The 15846-nt window shown below is 43.5% G+C and overlaps 1 protein-coding gene across 1 annotated transcript; it reads right to left on the reverse strand.

Annotated features, from left to right (window-relative positions):
- Positions 1 to 77: 77 nt before the first annotated feature.
- cdh15 (cadherin 15, type 1, M-cadherin (myotubule)) lies at positions 78 to 14762 on the reverse strand. The gene is made up of 14 exons (XM_080843491.1): positions 14523 to 14762; positions 6842 to 7018; positions 6165 to 6320; positions 5873 to 6017; positions 5520 to 5698; positions 5174 to 5302; positions 4073 to 4255; positions 3529 to 3773; positions 3277 to 3419; positions 2936 to 3151; positions 2530 to 2769; positions 2170 to 2315; positions 1759 to 1953; positions 78 to 1346 (listed from the first exon to the last, which is right to left on the reverse strand). The coding sequence occupies exons 1-14, from the start codon at positions 14574 to 14576 to the stop codon at positions 1146 to 1148; spliced, it is 2409 nt and encodes an 802-aa protein (XP_080699617.1). The 5' UTR covers positions 14577 to 14762; the 3' UTR covers positions 78 to 1145.
- Positions 14763 to 15846: the final 1084 nt, after the last annotated feature.

A 15846-nucleotide genomic window follows, 5' to 3' on the forward strand; every position in this document is an offset into this window, starting at 1 on the left:
GTTGTTAACGGAAGCATATCCACACACTAAGTGTAAAAGCCTGTTCTGGTTTATTAAACACAATATTGATTAGTACAAGGTAACATTTTGAATTTTAATGGCTTTTAACCTCATGGATGAAATAAATAGTACATTACAAAAACAACATCAATAGCCACACAGACGATACATCATATGTTTTTCTCTCTTTTTGAAGATTTCAGAATTAAAAGTATAAAAAGAAAAAGTTATACATCTATACAATTTTACTGCGAATACAATGAGTTATTTTATTTAATGCTGAAGAGGGCAAATAGACGCACACTGAAAAACCAAGTTGTTTGGACAGTTGAACGGTTTGCCAATGGTTTTACCCCTCCAATATAATCTTAAGCAGAAAAATACAAAAGTATCTTCATACATAGGATCATCAAGTCTAACATTTATATTTACATATAATATAAAAAGGTAGTAATGTACCACAAAAAGAAAAAAACGCCTATATTGTAGATATTTATTCATATCGTGTTCAATCACTTATACAAAGTAAGAAAACCCTATCATAAATTATACCAGAGGCCATCCAGACTCTGTTTGGATTTGTCCATGCTCCACATATCACATATTCTCATATCTCTACATTCATTGAACTGTGGATATTACTTGCCTTATTACCAGATACAGTCTCGACGTACAGATATTCCCAATACCATTTGCAGTTTGCAGTGCAGCTCACATGAACTGTTTTTCAAGATGATGTGTCAGAAAAACAGATAAGACAACCTCTAATCTCTTAAGTTTCTACCAAGCATTCTCTACCTCTATCATCAGTACAAATTGACATACTTTTTACCTTTTTGCAACCACGAGGCAAAGCCATGATACGGTGCAGCATTTCGGGCAACTGTTCAGTACGGTGCTGCACAGAAAAAAAGTCACTGAACTATATAGGAAATGAGGGAAACAAGGTAGCACTGTGTATTGCGTTTGACTTTACAGCACTATGTGTTACTACGCAAGTACCACATTGCAGAATTCAGAAAAACAAAGAATAATGACGAAAAGGCCTGTGTGTGTGCTTGTTTTTATGTGTTTGTGTCCAACAGTATGCTATGCTTTGTGCATGTGGGGGGGGGTACAGTGGGTTGGATATGCGGTGACTACATTTAACGTGGGTCATACATGTTGGCTAGCTTTTTGAATCTTGGTCCCCAGTCGTTGAGGTAGTCGTAGTCCTGGTCTGCATCCGAGCCTGCTGAGGCCAGGGTGCTTAGGCTGCCTGCCAGAGACCCATCCCCCTCGTAGTCATAGATGAGCGCCGTGTCGTAGGGCGGCACATTGGGATCATTGTCAGCGGCCTCCAGCCCCTGTGAGACAGAAGAGAAGAAACAATGAGCATCCACAACCAGGATAACACTGGGGGCTAAAAGAGTTTCACTACCAATGAGGTGTCATTAAGAAATGATGAGACATGTGAAGATTGTCTTAAGATTGGGGGATTCATCATTTCCTGGTTTTATAACAATGAGAACAGATAACACCCACAAACAACCTGTTTATTGCTGGCTTATGCTCATGTGTGAAATGGAACATGTTTGTTGGAGAGACATGGCAAAAGCAACCTCCATCCTTTGACTGTCATACCCCTTAGAGAAGATGACGACCCAAATTTAAAAATCACAGACGTATGTATGAAACCATCAAAACAGAGACTCAGATGTAACAAGACCAAGCAGTAAGACAACGAGAGCCACTTCACAGAATAATACGTTAACTCACGTCATTAATGAAGTCTGCGATGTCAGTGGGATCAGCAGGGGGCCTTCGTGGATATGTAGGCGAGGGTAGGTTGTGTGGAGTGTCTTTCCTGAGTGGCTGTCTCCCCCTTGGCCAGCCGGTGACGGGGGAAGAAAAGGGCGATGGGGACGGGACAACATCGCTGGGGTTCCTCAGCAGGTCAATGTTAAACACGTTCTTGGAAAAGAAGAGAGAAAAAACCAAGGCGTCAAAGACTCAAATATTTTATGTTTATTGTGTAGTTTGTACACATGAGATATATGTATTTTATATTTTATTAAAAAAAGGCTTATTTCGCTGATGCTGAACTCCTTGGATCTCTCAAAACAGATATTGTAATCCAGCCATTAAAGGTGATGAGCTTGCCGGACACGCTTTCAAGGACTCTCTCACCTCATCCTCCTCTCCTCCGCCCTGCTCGTCATAGTTGAGGACGTTGTCACGGATGTCATCATCCGACTCCCCAACCAGCAGCCCTCCTCCTTTCTTGATATGGTGCCTTTTACAGGCTCCCACAGCTACAGCAAGCAGCAGCAACACTGGGCAGAAAAACATGTGATTTCAGCAACACTGGGCAGAAGAACATGTGATTTCAACATGAGTGTATATTTCTATAGGGTTTCATGTTTCGCCACAGAATGAAAATGCTTTGAGTTTCTGACTTAGGTGTCCAAATAAAAGGAAAATATGAAGTTTTGAGGTAATGGCCCTCCCAAAAATATGTGTATTGACACTCACTCCATATATACTCACCAAATAAGAGAGCAATGCAACTCATGATAACTATCAGGGCGATTAAACTGATGCCCGCTCGGGTGCCAAAGATGGCGGCAGAGATGGCTTTACATTCCCCGTCCATGTCGCATGGACATACGGTGATGTTGATGTGGCTGATCGAGGTGAGCTGGGGTGCACCAGAGTCAGACACTGCCACAGGGACAGCAAACTCCCCAGACTCAGTGTCTACCATGTGCCGCAGGAATGCATGGGTCCCTGAACAGAGGCAAGCATGAAGAGATTTATTTTCCCCAGAGAGCAATACAAATGTTCCCACAAGCCAGAAAACTGAGTTTCAGTAACGGTGGTCTAAACGACAAACATCAGGACTGGGTTTAGTTATCTCTATGTGATGCCTTCAACTCTCTGCAACAAATCCTACCGTTGAGCTGAACAATAGTCCAATTGACTATTGACGTGCTGAATGTAAAAGGTATGGAGTGAGGGGGCATGTCTTCATCAGTAGCACTCAGTAGAACGCCAGGGGTGTTTCTGTTGCTGCACATGGTGGCACTCAGTGGGAAAAGCTTAGGGCTGTGGTCATTCGTTTCAATGAGTGAAATCTCCAGAGTGCCTGCAATTGACATTCCATCAATATCTACAAAGGGAAAAGAAAAACAAGAGGGCAGTCAGTCTCCACAGTGCAGTGTCCTTAAAAATGGCAGCAGGCTTTGACCTTAAGGGAAGGCTGCGAGCGTGAGGCCTTATGGTCTTATGACTCACCAGCATCGGATACTTGAATCATGGCACGGTAAATATTGTCCTTGACGTGTTGCGAGCGGATGTTGAAGGCTCGTTTGGCTGTGACTTCTCCAGTGTCACGGTTAATGGCGAGCCACCTCTCTGGGTCATGGCTTATCTCAAACCTAAGGATGAGGTCAGAAAGAACAACCCAGATGACACATACACAAAGGTGAATGAACAAGTGGGCACAGTATCAGGCCTTGTTTATGGCTGATGGTCCGGTCTGCTTACCTGAGCCTGGCATTGTCGGGATCGTGGGCGATGTTTTGGACAATAATTGTTCCGGGTACAATTGACTCAGGAACTTTCACGAGGATTGGGTCTTCGAAGAAACGTGGTGCCTCATTCTCATTCAAAACCACAACGGTGACGGTAGCAGTACTGGTGGGGGAATCGAGGGACATGCCTTCAAGTGGCACCAAATTGGATGCCGTTAGGACCAACTCATGCTGAGGACTGGACTCAAAATCCAAAGGCTGCAAAAACAAGGGAAGATGGTGAGACCTTTATAGACAATGCCTGATGATCACTGTGAAAAAAAGAGCTGTTGTATCATCCTTCGCAGCTAAGTTGACTGTTCAACTACAAATGGTCGTGACTGCATGTACACAAGTCTACCACAAGATGGCAGAAGAATACAACAAATGAACTGATTTCCCACCCATGGGCAAATCTTTGTATTTAAATGATAAATTAAACCAGTCAGATACACATAAACATACAAATAAACCATTCTGAGACCCCTGGTTATTTCTCCTACATCTATAACACTCACCTTTATGACTGACAAAATGCCTTGGTTGGTGATGGGATCTGTTGCGATGGCAAAGTGTGAGTTGGGATCCCCCTCTGCGATGTGGTACTGAACCTTCCAGTTCCTTCCACCGTGGTCATCACCATCAGAGGAATTGACCCTTCCTATTACAGCCAGTGCGTTCTCCACAGTAAAGAACTTGTACTGTGGGCACAATCAGTGCAACATACCCATATTTAGCCAAATCCACAGCAGTAGCAGTAGCAGCCAGTATCTTCATGTAATCACAGGAGCTCATATTGAAGTGATAAAAACTCTTACTGCATGCTGTTTAAATAGCTTGTATCACTGTTACTTGAAAACTTTACATGAGTAAAAGTATGAATTCCTTACTAGGAAATTGAGTCCGTTGCAAGTTACAATTACAATATTACTTGAGTTAAAGTCTTACAGGATCTGATTTGAACATTACCGGTACTTAAGTATCAAAATTATTAAATTGATAGTGTATGTAGCCCAACCTTAACATATACATATTTTATTGGTGCCACTTCTGCATTCACTCACATTCAGTTGGGAAAAACAGTAAAAAAGTGAAAAAAGCAACCAAAAAATGTGCTTCATTTAAGTTTAAGGAAAGAACTACCTTAAGTCCTCTAGAAAAAGTATGTCACCCATCTCAGGAAAGACATAAGTTAAGGTCTAAATGTTTTCATGTGCCATGTGCACAGATGCTCAAACATTAATTCATTATTTGTTAGTCGATTGACCCTAGTTAGTAGTTTAATTTCTGTTCAAATGTGGTAGAGTAGAAAGTAAAAGTTGCTGATATTATTCATTAATCCTATTATGATCAAAATACTATTGCTATTATCATAACTATCACTACTACTACTATTATTATTGATATTTCTTTTACAATTACTATGATATTATTTCTCAAGCACTATGCACCACTGGCACTGACTGAAGTTGAGCAATATGGCCTGCTTATTTCATTATTAATATATATAATACTATAAAGTTACCTAAAACTGATCCCTTGTATCCCTGTCATAAATGACCTTTGCATTGGAATGTGCCCTAAATGGAGTGAAACTGTATCCCAAGACTGGGGCTCACCGTTGTAGAGATGAACTTTGGACCATGGTTGTTGATGTCTGTAATGTTGATGATGGCATGGCTAGTGCCGGTCAGACCCATCCCTGACATGTCAGCCACTTGAAGGGTCAGATTGAAAGCCTGTATCACCTGTGGTAGAATGAGAGAGCCGGTCACAGGGAGTTGTGGATAGTCGAGGTCAGTCTAGATAGGCTGATGATACCAAGCACTGCTCAACCGTACTCAGTAACAGTGCAGATACTGTATCAGCATCAAAACAGTATCAGGCACACAGCACCATTTTGGCTGGTTGTGCTGTGACTACTGATTGTGACTGTTTAACACAGAAACAAAGATTCACACCTACCTCTCTGTCCATCCCCTCAAGAGTGTATATTTCCCCCGTTGTTTCTCTGATGCCAAACACATTCTTATCAGCTTTGTTTGGAGGGATGCTTTCCTGTTTGAGGATGGAGTAGCTCAAGGCTGCATTGTCTGTCATTGGGTCATCTTTATCCTCAGCTTTCACACGCATCACTGAGGTACCTAGTGAAAGCCCAAGGAAGACTTCATCATACTAAATCATACCTAATGCGCTCTCAAGTCAGACTTGAGAGTTTTGAATACTCAGAAGGCCCCATGCTCTGAGAATGAAGAATAATTTCACCAAAAATGCCTAAACTTCGTGTGGGGCATTTTGAGACATTTTTGATAGCCTACCTGGTGAAGCAAACTCAGGAACACTGCCCACGAACTGAGGCTTGGTGAAGTTTGGTCTGTTGTCATTTTGATCCAGCACATAGATTTCAATGGTGGTGGGACTCTCTAGTCTCTCTCCGCTCGGTGACAAGGCGAAGGCTTTAAGCTGCAGACACGTGATACCAACAGATGTTGTAAGACAACAGGGTCCAGCTCAAAAAAGGTCAGACACCTCCTTACCTTCCCTGCTAAAGCATTAATTCCTCAGGGAATCACTGATGAGGATTATCAGTTGGAGTTGCTTTGCATTTACCGTGAAACTGTTGTGTGTCTCTCTGTCCAGGGGCATCTTGCTCACGATCCATCCTGTTTTCTCATCTATTTCGAAATGGTCTTTGGGTTCCTGGTTGACCCCTGGTCCTTCGAGCCTGTAGATCACGTCACCCGTGGAAACCTTGTCTGATTTTATCTGTGGTTAAAGAGAGAGCATGGTAATCAGAAGCCCATTGGTCAGGTGAAGAGGGGGTCTGCACTGCACTCTGCTGTGTTTTTTAAGCTCTTAACTGCTGTCTTGGGACTAGCTTTCACATCATCTTTCATGACCTTAAACAAATAAAAGACGGAAAAACAACTGACTCCAGCCCTCAGTTATTTCGGAGTGATGTGTGTTTGAGTGGGAGAAGGGAGAAAAGGGATGTCCTCATGATGACCCCCACACACAAGCCTAAGTGCCATATAGCCTAAGTGTTCAGTTATTGCAGGATTCTGTTGCAGCTGTGCTGTGTAAGTAACTATTCAAGTAGCATCTGGTCTAAAAACACTGTACTAATACTCCTACTAATACTACGTCTAGTCCTGTACATTAAGTTTTTCCCTAGTTTAGTCAACATAGAGACATAAACTTTATGATATGTGACAGCAGAGAAATATAGCCCTGGTTTACCATCACATTGTCTCTGAACCAGGCCCAGGATGGGAATCCTCTATTACCTGAACCAGTTTCTCAGGGATCATCTTGCTGTTCTCCAGCACTCGAATGGGAGGGATGATCCAGTCCCTTCTCACTCTGGACAGACCTGCGAAGGCCAGTCCCCCTCTGGCCTGTCGCCACGGATACAGGACGTCTGGGTTCAGTCCATGCTGGTCTGTCTGGGAGCTTCGCCAGACCTGCAGCACACAGAAGAAGAGGAGAGTGTGTTTCAGCTTCCTGTACAAGCCATGCTCTGAAGCTGTGCAGTTCACGTGTGCTGTGTAAGCTATGCGAGATTTCAAAGTGATGCGAAATTTGTGAGATTTCACAGTGACTCATTCGAAATGTGCAATAAACACAAGCTACATCAAATGTGTTTCCCATTCAATGTGTACAGATTTGCTTTGTAAGTAAAAATCCACTTAATTATCACTATTTTACACTTTACCGTCCTATACATATATGACTTTAAGCTAACCTCAAAGCAAATGTTCAGGGCATACCGAATACATTTCTACTCAGCCTGTAGCAGATACCTATAGGTAATTGTTCCAGTCACACTGTTGTACTGTTGGGTATTGGTATATGGCAATCATTGTAATGTGAAACTTACATGGATAATTTGATTTGTAATAAATGGGGGAATCAAGCATTTTTGTCACTAAATTCAAGATGTTCTTAAGGTATCAGGCATCAGGTTCACCATGTGGACTAGTAACTCAGCAGAACACAAATTCGAAATACTTTGCAAATGGAATTTTGTTGTTGGTTGCTAATATTAGACCTGGACATAAGTGCCGCTAAGGGTTAGAGAGGCAAGCAATGGCTCCTTTAACCCCTGGACCCTAAAGGAATGGTGATCTCTTGCCCTGTTGGTAACGGGCAATCTAAGGGGTGGTATGCACTCTGTGGAAGATGAGAGAAGGACTCAGGTTTCACACAGACACACACACACACACACACACACACACACACACACACAGAGAGAGCAACAGAGCAGCTGTCCAATCCTCCATTTCCCACCCACACCCGGGCTCAGTGTAACAGAGTCTCCTTTATGTCCCACACTGCACCTGACTGAGGGGTCAGAGGTTGCGTAACAAATCCGCTACTGCGACAAAATCAGACACACTCTCACACGTGCAGACTGTAAGGCAGAGTGTGTCATCCTCACCTGTCCAGTAAAAATGCTCCAGACTGGGCTCTCTGACTTCCCAGAGGCACTTTAGAGAGTGAACTGACACATAGCACACTACTGAGGCATGAAAAGATGCCTTTAAGATGCTTCTCTGACTGTTTGGAAGACACATCCTAAACTTGTTTAGATAGTAAGGGTCTTATGACATTAAAACTAACTCCAAAATGTTCCAATAGGACCTATTGAATAGGTAGTGAGTTGCAGAACATCACAAAAAATAAACTTGCTGGTAACCCACGTAACCTATCAATATTGTATACATGCAGTGGTAGACTATTCTCCAAAGCAACTCTGCCAACTCTTTTTTCTATGAAGGTAGATCTTTAAAGAACAACTGATTAGTATGTCTTTTAGACAGGACAAGGCCTTACATCTTTCGTTCTCTTGAGCTCTGGTGGCACGGTGGCATGCTGGCATGGTGGCACGCCTCTATCGAGCCGCTGGAGAATGGCAGCCATGCCTGGTATGCTAAGGCTGAGTTAGAGCAAACTAATCTTAGCGAGGATGACGCTCCTGATGCCCACGTCCACGCACCAAAAGGCACATCACAGGGTAAACCTGAGCATCTCTGTAGCATAGCAGTAAACAAATCAGCCCTCAGTGCTCTCATGAGAGTGCGTCAAAGTACGCATGTATCACACTGAAAGTATGATCAGTGAAAAAAAGACTTACGATATATATTTGGGTTTAGATTTAAGATTCAAATGGAGTAAATGCTTTTTCATGAAATAACAATGGTAAAGTCTATCACTGAGTAGAGTTTGAACTTTGGAACACAGGGTTGTAACTGGTATCTGTCTTTTTCCCAAGATGAAAGTAAACATATGAAAAGAAAGCACCTAAACTAACTAACTAACTAGAACAAATCGGGGAGCAGAAACTGAGCTATGACGCAGAGCAGTCGGCACATATTAGGTGTGGTCACACTTTGGGTGGTGTGGTGTCTGCTAAAGTCATTAGCAGTCTACTGATGGCCCTCTCCATTATCAATTAGCAGCCACCACACACAGGCCTGAAGACAAGTGGCACACTTGCCCCTAAGGTTTGGTGCATCCATCCATACATGTGAAGTGTTTTAGGTGGACTTCATTTCCTCCGGCAATAAAGTCCGCTCGGCAAATTGCACCAAAGGTGAGAGTAGAGTCAACTAACTTTATGTATCTCCTCAAGGTAGCGGCCCAGAGCCTCCTGTGGCCATTTGGAGCATTCACTGTGCACATCTTAAACATTACACTGCAGTATTTGCTCAACAATGTGGGCAGTACAAGCAAAGGCAAAAAGGCAAAAAGTGCACAAATGTGGAGCATGCCATGTATCAGCCAGATATATTTACAGTATATGCACAGGTGTGCATAGTTCAAATAAAGTATATTCACCATCCAACCTGTGTTCCAAATCTATTCAAATGTGCAGGCAGAGTCAGTCATAACACACTGCTCTTTGGTGGAGTGTGTTGAAATGCCTAAGAGAGCTTGAATCAACAGCCCAGTCAGTTGAATGTCCATTCCAAAAGACATTTGTCCTGAATACATTGAAAATGTTTGATCACTTCAAAGACTGCACTCTGAACCCCAGCTGATTGGTTTATTTATGTTTTTGAGCCGTCGTGGTAACAGACTATAGGACAAGGTCAAATGTAAACATCTTGTTGGGCTGATTTCAGGGTTCCGTCATCACCCTCCCATCAAAGTCTGGAGAGTCTTGGGGTCATGGCACATAAGCTCGACTGGTTTCAAACATGTCTACGTGTAATTGACTGTCTAGGCCTTCAGAGGTCCTCTGAGCAGCTTAGTGAAGCAGAAGTATTAGTAAGAGAGAGAGTATAAACAGGACTATTTCCATAAGGAAGTGCTAATCTCACAGCGAGCTGGAAATACGCCTGCGTTTGACCCACATACAGACTCTCTATGTCATGCCAACAAGCTAGCACTGTTGGCCACCTCTCAGTCTCTTTCTCTCACACTCTCTCTGTGTGTGTGTGTGTGTGTGTGTGTGTGTGTGTGTGTGTGTGTGTGTGTGTGTGTGTGTGTGTGTGTGTGTGTGTGTGTGTCTGTGTCTGTGTCTGTGTCTGTGTCTGTGTCTGTGTCTGTGTCTGTGTGTCTGTGTGTCTGTGTGTCTGTGAGCAGAAACATCTCTCAGTGTACTAGTGTCTAAGACTGCCTCAACGTGACACTGTATCTTGTCAATGAAAACCTATATAGCAAGTGAAACTCATTCCTCCAGGCAACTCTACCCTCCAGCTTTTCAAGTATGTTGCAAAACTAGGGGTTGATTCATACAGTCACTCGGTGTAAAATCTAACACAAGCTTCACCTCTCAAAATAATCAACAGTCATACGCGTTAATAGAGTACCACCCCATGTACTTTGATTGTCTGAAAGTCGAATGTGGATTTGAGCTGGAATAGAATTCTTCGCACTTCCATGACCTTAAACAATTTGCTAACATGATTCCCAGCTTGGGTAAATTCTTCAGATTTTCCATATGATGGTGGGGCTTTGGAAATGATCTGGAACATTCTGGTTTCATCCATAATGCCACCCATTCATCCCCCTTCCTGTCTACCCACCCTGCTTTTACCAGAGAAGCACATTCCTGTCAAGCCACGCATAGGACAGGGCCAGCTGCTCCAAACCATGGGGGGCTGTGTGGCTGTGGTGTGGATGGGGTGACTAATGCCACCTTATATGTTAATTTCTGTGTTTAGAGGACAGAATGGGATATGCCAAAGTTATTGTGGTTCAGTTGTATCCATTGTTAGCGGCAAGCGATAGGTATTTTGTACAAATGACAGTATATTTCTCAATAGCGGTCGGTCAGGGGTCGGTTGCCAAAATCATTTCCCCTTGGAAGGGCAAGAGGGCATTGGTAGAGAGTCCAACATCCTACTGTAGGACAGTATGGAGATTTGCCAGTGTAATGTGACACACTCAGACCCACCCTTACTGAGTGCAGAGTGGGGGAACCCAGAGAGAAATGCTGAGGAGTGGGACTGAGGTGGCTTTGGTATGCTGGGGGGAAGGGGGGGTTGTGAGTGGTTCACCACACAGGTGTCCGTGTCCTCTAACCAGCCCTGTCACAGGTCCTCTGGAGGGCATAGTCAGCAAGTCAGCGCTAAGGTTAGTGCATTACTCTCTTCTTTCTCCCGACATTTTAGTTTGCCAGGCTCTTCCTATTTTGGGGGTGTAATGCCAGCATTTCATGGGAGCAGATGTCTGCTTTTTAATGACTACCCACTGTGCCTAATGGGGAGATGAGAGCTAGGGCTCCCAGTGTTTCACGGAGGAAAGAAATAGCAACCATCTTCATGGTATAACCCTATATATATCCCCCTTTCACCACTCCCATACTCTCAATACTAAATCCAACCTAATTTGAACAGTTAAATCTTTACGATCTGCTCACATTAACTGTTTGTCACCTGAAAATGCCCCCCATTATTTTTTTTTTACTAAATGTTGTTATTGATGCTATTTATGCTGATGGAAAGGGTTAAAGTGAAGATACCATGCACAGGAGAGGATAACATTATGTCTATCAGAGCATTATGATGTATGTTTATATAGTGTTTATTGTTACACTAGGTCTCTATTACTCGTAGCTTGATTGTTCTCTTCTTTGTAGGTCGCTTTAGATAAAAGTAAACTAAATGACTAAATGTAAAAAAAAAAAATAGAATTGTAGTTCCCCTGCCACTGAGAAAGGAATGAATAGGTCAAGGTTGTCCTACTGTCACAACCACTAGTAAATACTATATTGTTTGATTATCCTTTCCAGGAGATTTAAAACAAATCTTTCTAAATAAAAATAAGGTAAAAATCGTTTTGATAGTGCAGCAGTAGAGGTATGTAATCAATTTATACATATTATATATATATATGTTTTAACTGTTTCTTAATTGCTGTGGCAGATTGATTGTAATCAGTGATAGAATCTCAAGTCGAAGAGCTTAGAGTTTGAAATAATGCTTTTCTTTTTTAATCCAGGAAAATAAAGAAGAGAAGGAAGTCCTGTAAAGACTCCTGTCCTGTGTGACTCAGCCCCTCTTCAACAGCTGGCCTGACATGACTGATTGTTTCCAGTGAGCGTGAGCTGAGCAGTGGGCGTTTTATAGGGAGATTTGTCCCTGATTTCATGGTCTGCGAGCGGGACCCCCCTTTTCCGCTGCCGGGATTAGACAGCGGGACAAATGGCGCTGGGTATGCATCTGTGAACAGCTGCTCCTGAACAGCTACCCCTTGCTCTGGAGGCCTACTAAAGAGTACAACTCCTGTTTCTGAGGCTATGGTGTATTCTTTTTTCAGTCGGAGGATATTCCCATGGAAGAACAGATCTTCTCTTGGGATTTGGGGATTTGAAGAAAATCCCAGGATCCTTTGCTCTCTTGTGAGAGTGTGTCGTGCAACACCTCTGGTATTTCGAAGGGGGGAATTTATGTGGCCCCTGAGGTGCCTTGCACGGCTGGAATAGTTTTGCTGATATCCATAACAAGGGCCGTAAAAGACTGTGAAGATCAAAAGAACCTGCACCGTGGGTCAGTCCGCCTTAGTGTTTTCGGGGTGGGAGGTAAGGGGATGAAGTGAAATTAGGGGAGATGACGCCTCAATCTGTTGAGTCGCTGGGATTAGGTGCTGACAGTGTGTGTGGCACATTGTCAGCAGGCGTGCTAGAGTGTAGATGCTGCAGGAATGCCCCATGTATTTTGGTCAGATGAGACATTGGCCAGTGCATTCCACCATAACATGTCACTCAGCAAAACGACACCACTGTGAGGAAAAGCTGAAACTATCATAAAAGTCTGATTCATTTGTCATTGAAAACTGGTGCTGGTAACTCGCTGTACTAAGGTTCCCATGACTAACATAAGGCTGCTATAATTAACAGCAGTTATAAGCATTAATAAAGTGTTTATAATAGTTTACTATAACAATTAATAACAGTTTACTAGTTCATTCTAACTATAACTTGATAATACTGAAGTTAATTATTGGTTTGTGTTAAATAATACATTTAGTAATGTTAGTTTAGCGATCCTGGACATAACACGGAATTAAGTGACCAGCAATACGGGAATGAGCCCTAGTGACTAGTGACTATGTTTATGGCAGAGATAGTGACACACACACACTCTGAATTCTATCTCTGCATTTTACCCATCCAGAGTAGTGATACACACAGTTAAGCACACAGTGAAGCACACTAACCCGGAGCAGTGAGCTGCCTTTGGCGGCGCCCGGGGAGCAGTGATTGGGGTAAGGTACCTTGCTCAAGGGCACTTCAGCCGTGGATGTGGGCATGGGAGAGCACTGGTCTACCACTTCCCCCGCCCACATTTTTCCTAATGGTCGGGAACCGGCCATACGGTTTCCAGCCCGAAACCCTAACCAGTAGGCCACGGCTGCCCCATACATTTCAGCATCTAACATAACTTTGTAAATACTGAGGGTGATTGTTCATGTTAATTAATTCAGTAACGAGAGGTAGTTGAGGATATCTTAAACTTTTTACACTGGTACTTCTTGATTTGATAAACCATTTACATGTGGCTGAGTATATTACTTTCTAATACCTATCTATTAACATTTTTGTTGAACTGCTTTATCCATATTTCCATAATTATAAGGTATAAATGATAACAAATGTAAATCTCACAGGTAAAAGTCACAGTCATTTGCCCCCATGACAGGCCTAACTGTAGGTTCTCTCTGAGGTAGGCCCACATCTTGAACACAGACAAGGACCTCTGTCAACCCAGGACCCTTACTTTACCCTGTGCCTTTTCATCCAAACAGCTGCACTCTGTCTCGAGCATAAACACTAAGGGCAACAGACAGATTTACTTCCATATTTGTGTATTTCACAGTGAAATTTCATTTGTCACCTTAGGGGTCCTTCATTAGGGGTGGTGACAACCATGGAGCTCTCATAGCTCATAGGCTTGTAACATGACCCCCTAAACATCTGCAGACTTTCATGGTAATAAAGGGCTTTTAGAATATCTTTTTTCAATTTATCCCCTTTGACACTCTGTTTGTATCGCCTACTGTTATGCGGCTTCGTTGAGTACTACTGATGGGCTCGTTGAGCTAACGGAGCTCTGTATATCCAAAATGATTAGCCAGTATTAAACAAGAAATGAGAGTGATTTCAAGCAAACGACTTTCACAGATGGAGCCTCAGGTCAGACTGTAACCAAGCCTTCACCTTTGCACTGGGAAATTAAAGCTTAGAGGAACCTCCAGCACCACTCAGAGAGCTGACAGCAGACAGGCTCCACACTTCTGTGAATTGAACTCCCAAATGTCAAAGCAGAGGTCTGAAAACAAGCTGAGCTAACGGTTTCACATTCAGTTTGAGGTGAAGCAGAAAGGGTAAAATACAAACTTAAAACAGCTCTCAGTCTTCACATACTCGCTATAAAAACTATTAACAGCGATAAAGGCCTAGGTCAAAAGCGTCTAAGACATAGCCTGCGTGGTGAATCTGTTTAGATCTCTGCTTACCTGACATAGAGTAAGGAGGAATAAGAACTGTCCCGCCAGTAGCCTGAGCTCCATCTTCTGGTCCGACCAGTGCGTGTCTCTCAGCGGTCCCTGGGATGTGGCAACGGTGGCGGTGTGGTGGCGACTGCTCCGGGGGAGACGTCCAAAAGGGGAGAAAAGAACTTCCACAGAGCTTCCTGATGGTACGGAGCACCGCAGCCAAATGTCTCAAATCCCAACGCCTTCCGTCTCCCTCTCCCCTTGCTCTCTTAGGGTATGTGTGTCTGAATGTGTGGTTGTGTGTGTGTGTGTGTGTGTTTGTGCCGGGGTAAATGAGTGACAGCACATGTGCTGCAGGGTTGCATGGGAGGGTTGAAACCCAAACCCTCCAACCGTCTCCTCTACCCCCCTTCCCCCCCTTCCCCCCCATCCCTCTCAGTCTGAGCACAGCCCAGTTATAGGTAAGGAGGAGTTGGGGGTGTTTAGTTTTACTAGTTACTTTAGGAAAATAAGCCAGAACAAGGGGGACTGAAGCAGTGACGAGGGGTAACGAGAGAGCGAGAAAATAGGGGGAACTACAGAGAGAATGAGAGAGGGAGAGCAGCTGGTCATAGTGCTGAGAAAGCCCCTAGTGAAGGTCGGCTCTGGGCAGCAGTGCCGTCCGGTCTGTCCCTGACAGTCACTGCCCTCTGGCCATTACCCACCACCAACAGACCCCCTATCGAGCCTTGGAACCCCCACCTCACCTTATACAATTATTATCAGCATGGTCTTACTCGTACACCGCACCTGAAAGAGGATAAGTCTATGTTTCAAATATATTTTCATAGTTTAATCATTTACGAGGGGTTGGCAACAAACAGAGCCAGGAGGACCAATATTTAATTGATATTTATGATTTTGTCATGGCTGTGATTACTGTGGAGAAAGGCAACTGTTTAGAAATCAAAGCCCATTCCCTCTAGGGTGAGTTGTTGGAAAATCTGTAAAACGTTCTGAACAGCTGAAGTCTATTTTGGTACAAATGCATCAATTTGTTCAACTGCGGAGGGAAGTCATGTTTAACAAGACTGAGAATTTGAATTGCAAACAGAGAAAAATATAATAATTTTTTGTCATGACCGGAAAATACACACAAAGTTCTTCTCTCCTCATTGTTTGCGACAAATCAAGCTAGTCCCTCTCAGCAGCGCTTTAATCACACTCTCTCCCATCATCCTGAGCTGTTTGTGTCGGCAGCAGCAAACAAGTCGTTCTCCAGCCCGTCGGGGCTCATCCGGTTGATTTTCAAACAGAAGGCTGTCATCCAGATGTGCGCCGCACCATGGTCCGTCTTCTTGTCACC

This window comes from Sprattus sprattus (assembly GCF_963457725.1).
Source record: "Sprattus sprattus genome assembly, chromosome: 8".
In the NCBI taxonomy this organism is placed as follows: Eukaryota; Metazoa; Chordata; class Actinopteri; order Clupeiformes; family Clupeidae; genus Sprattus; species Sprattus sprattus.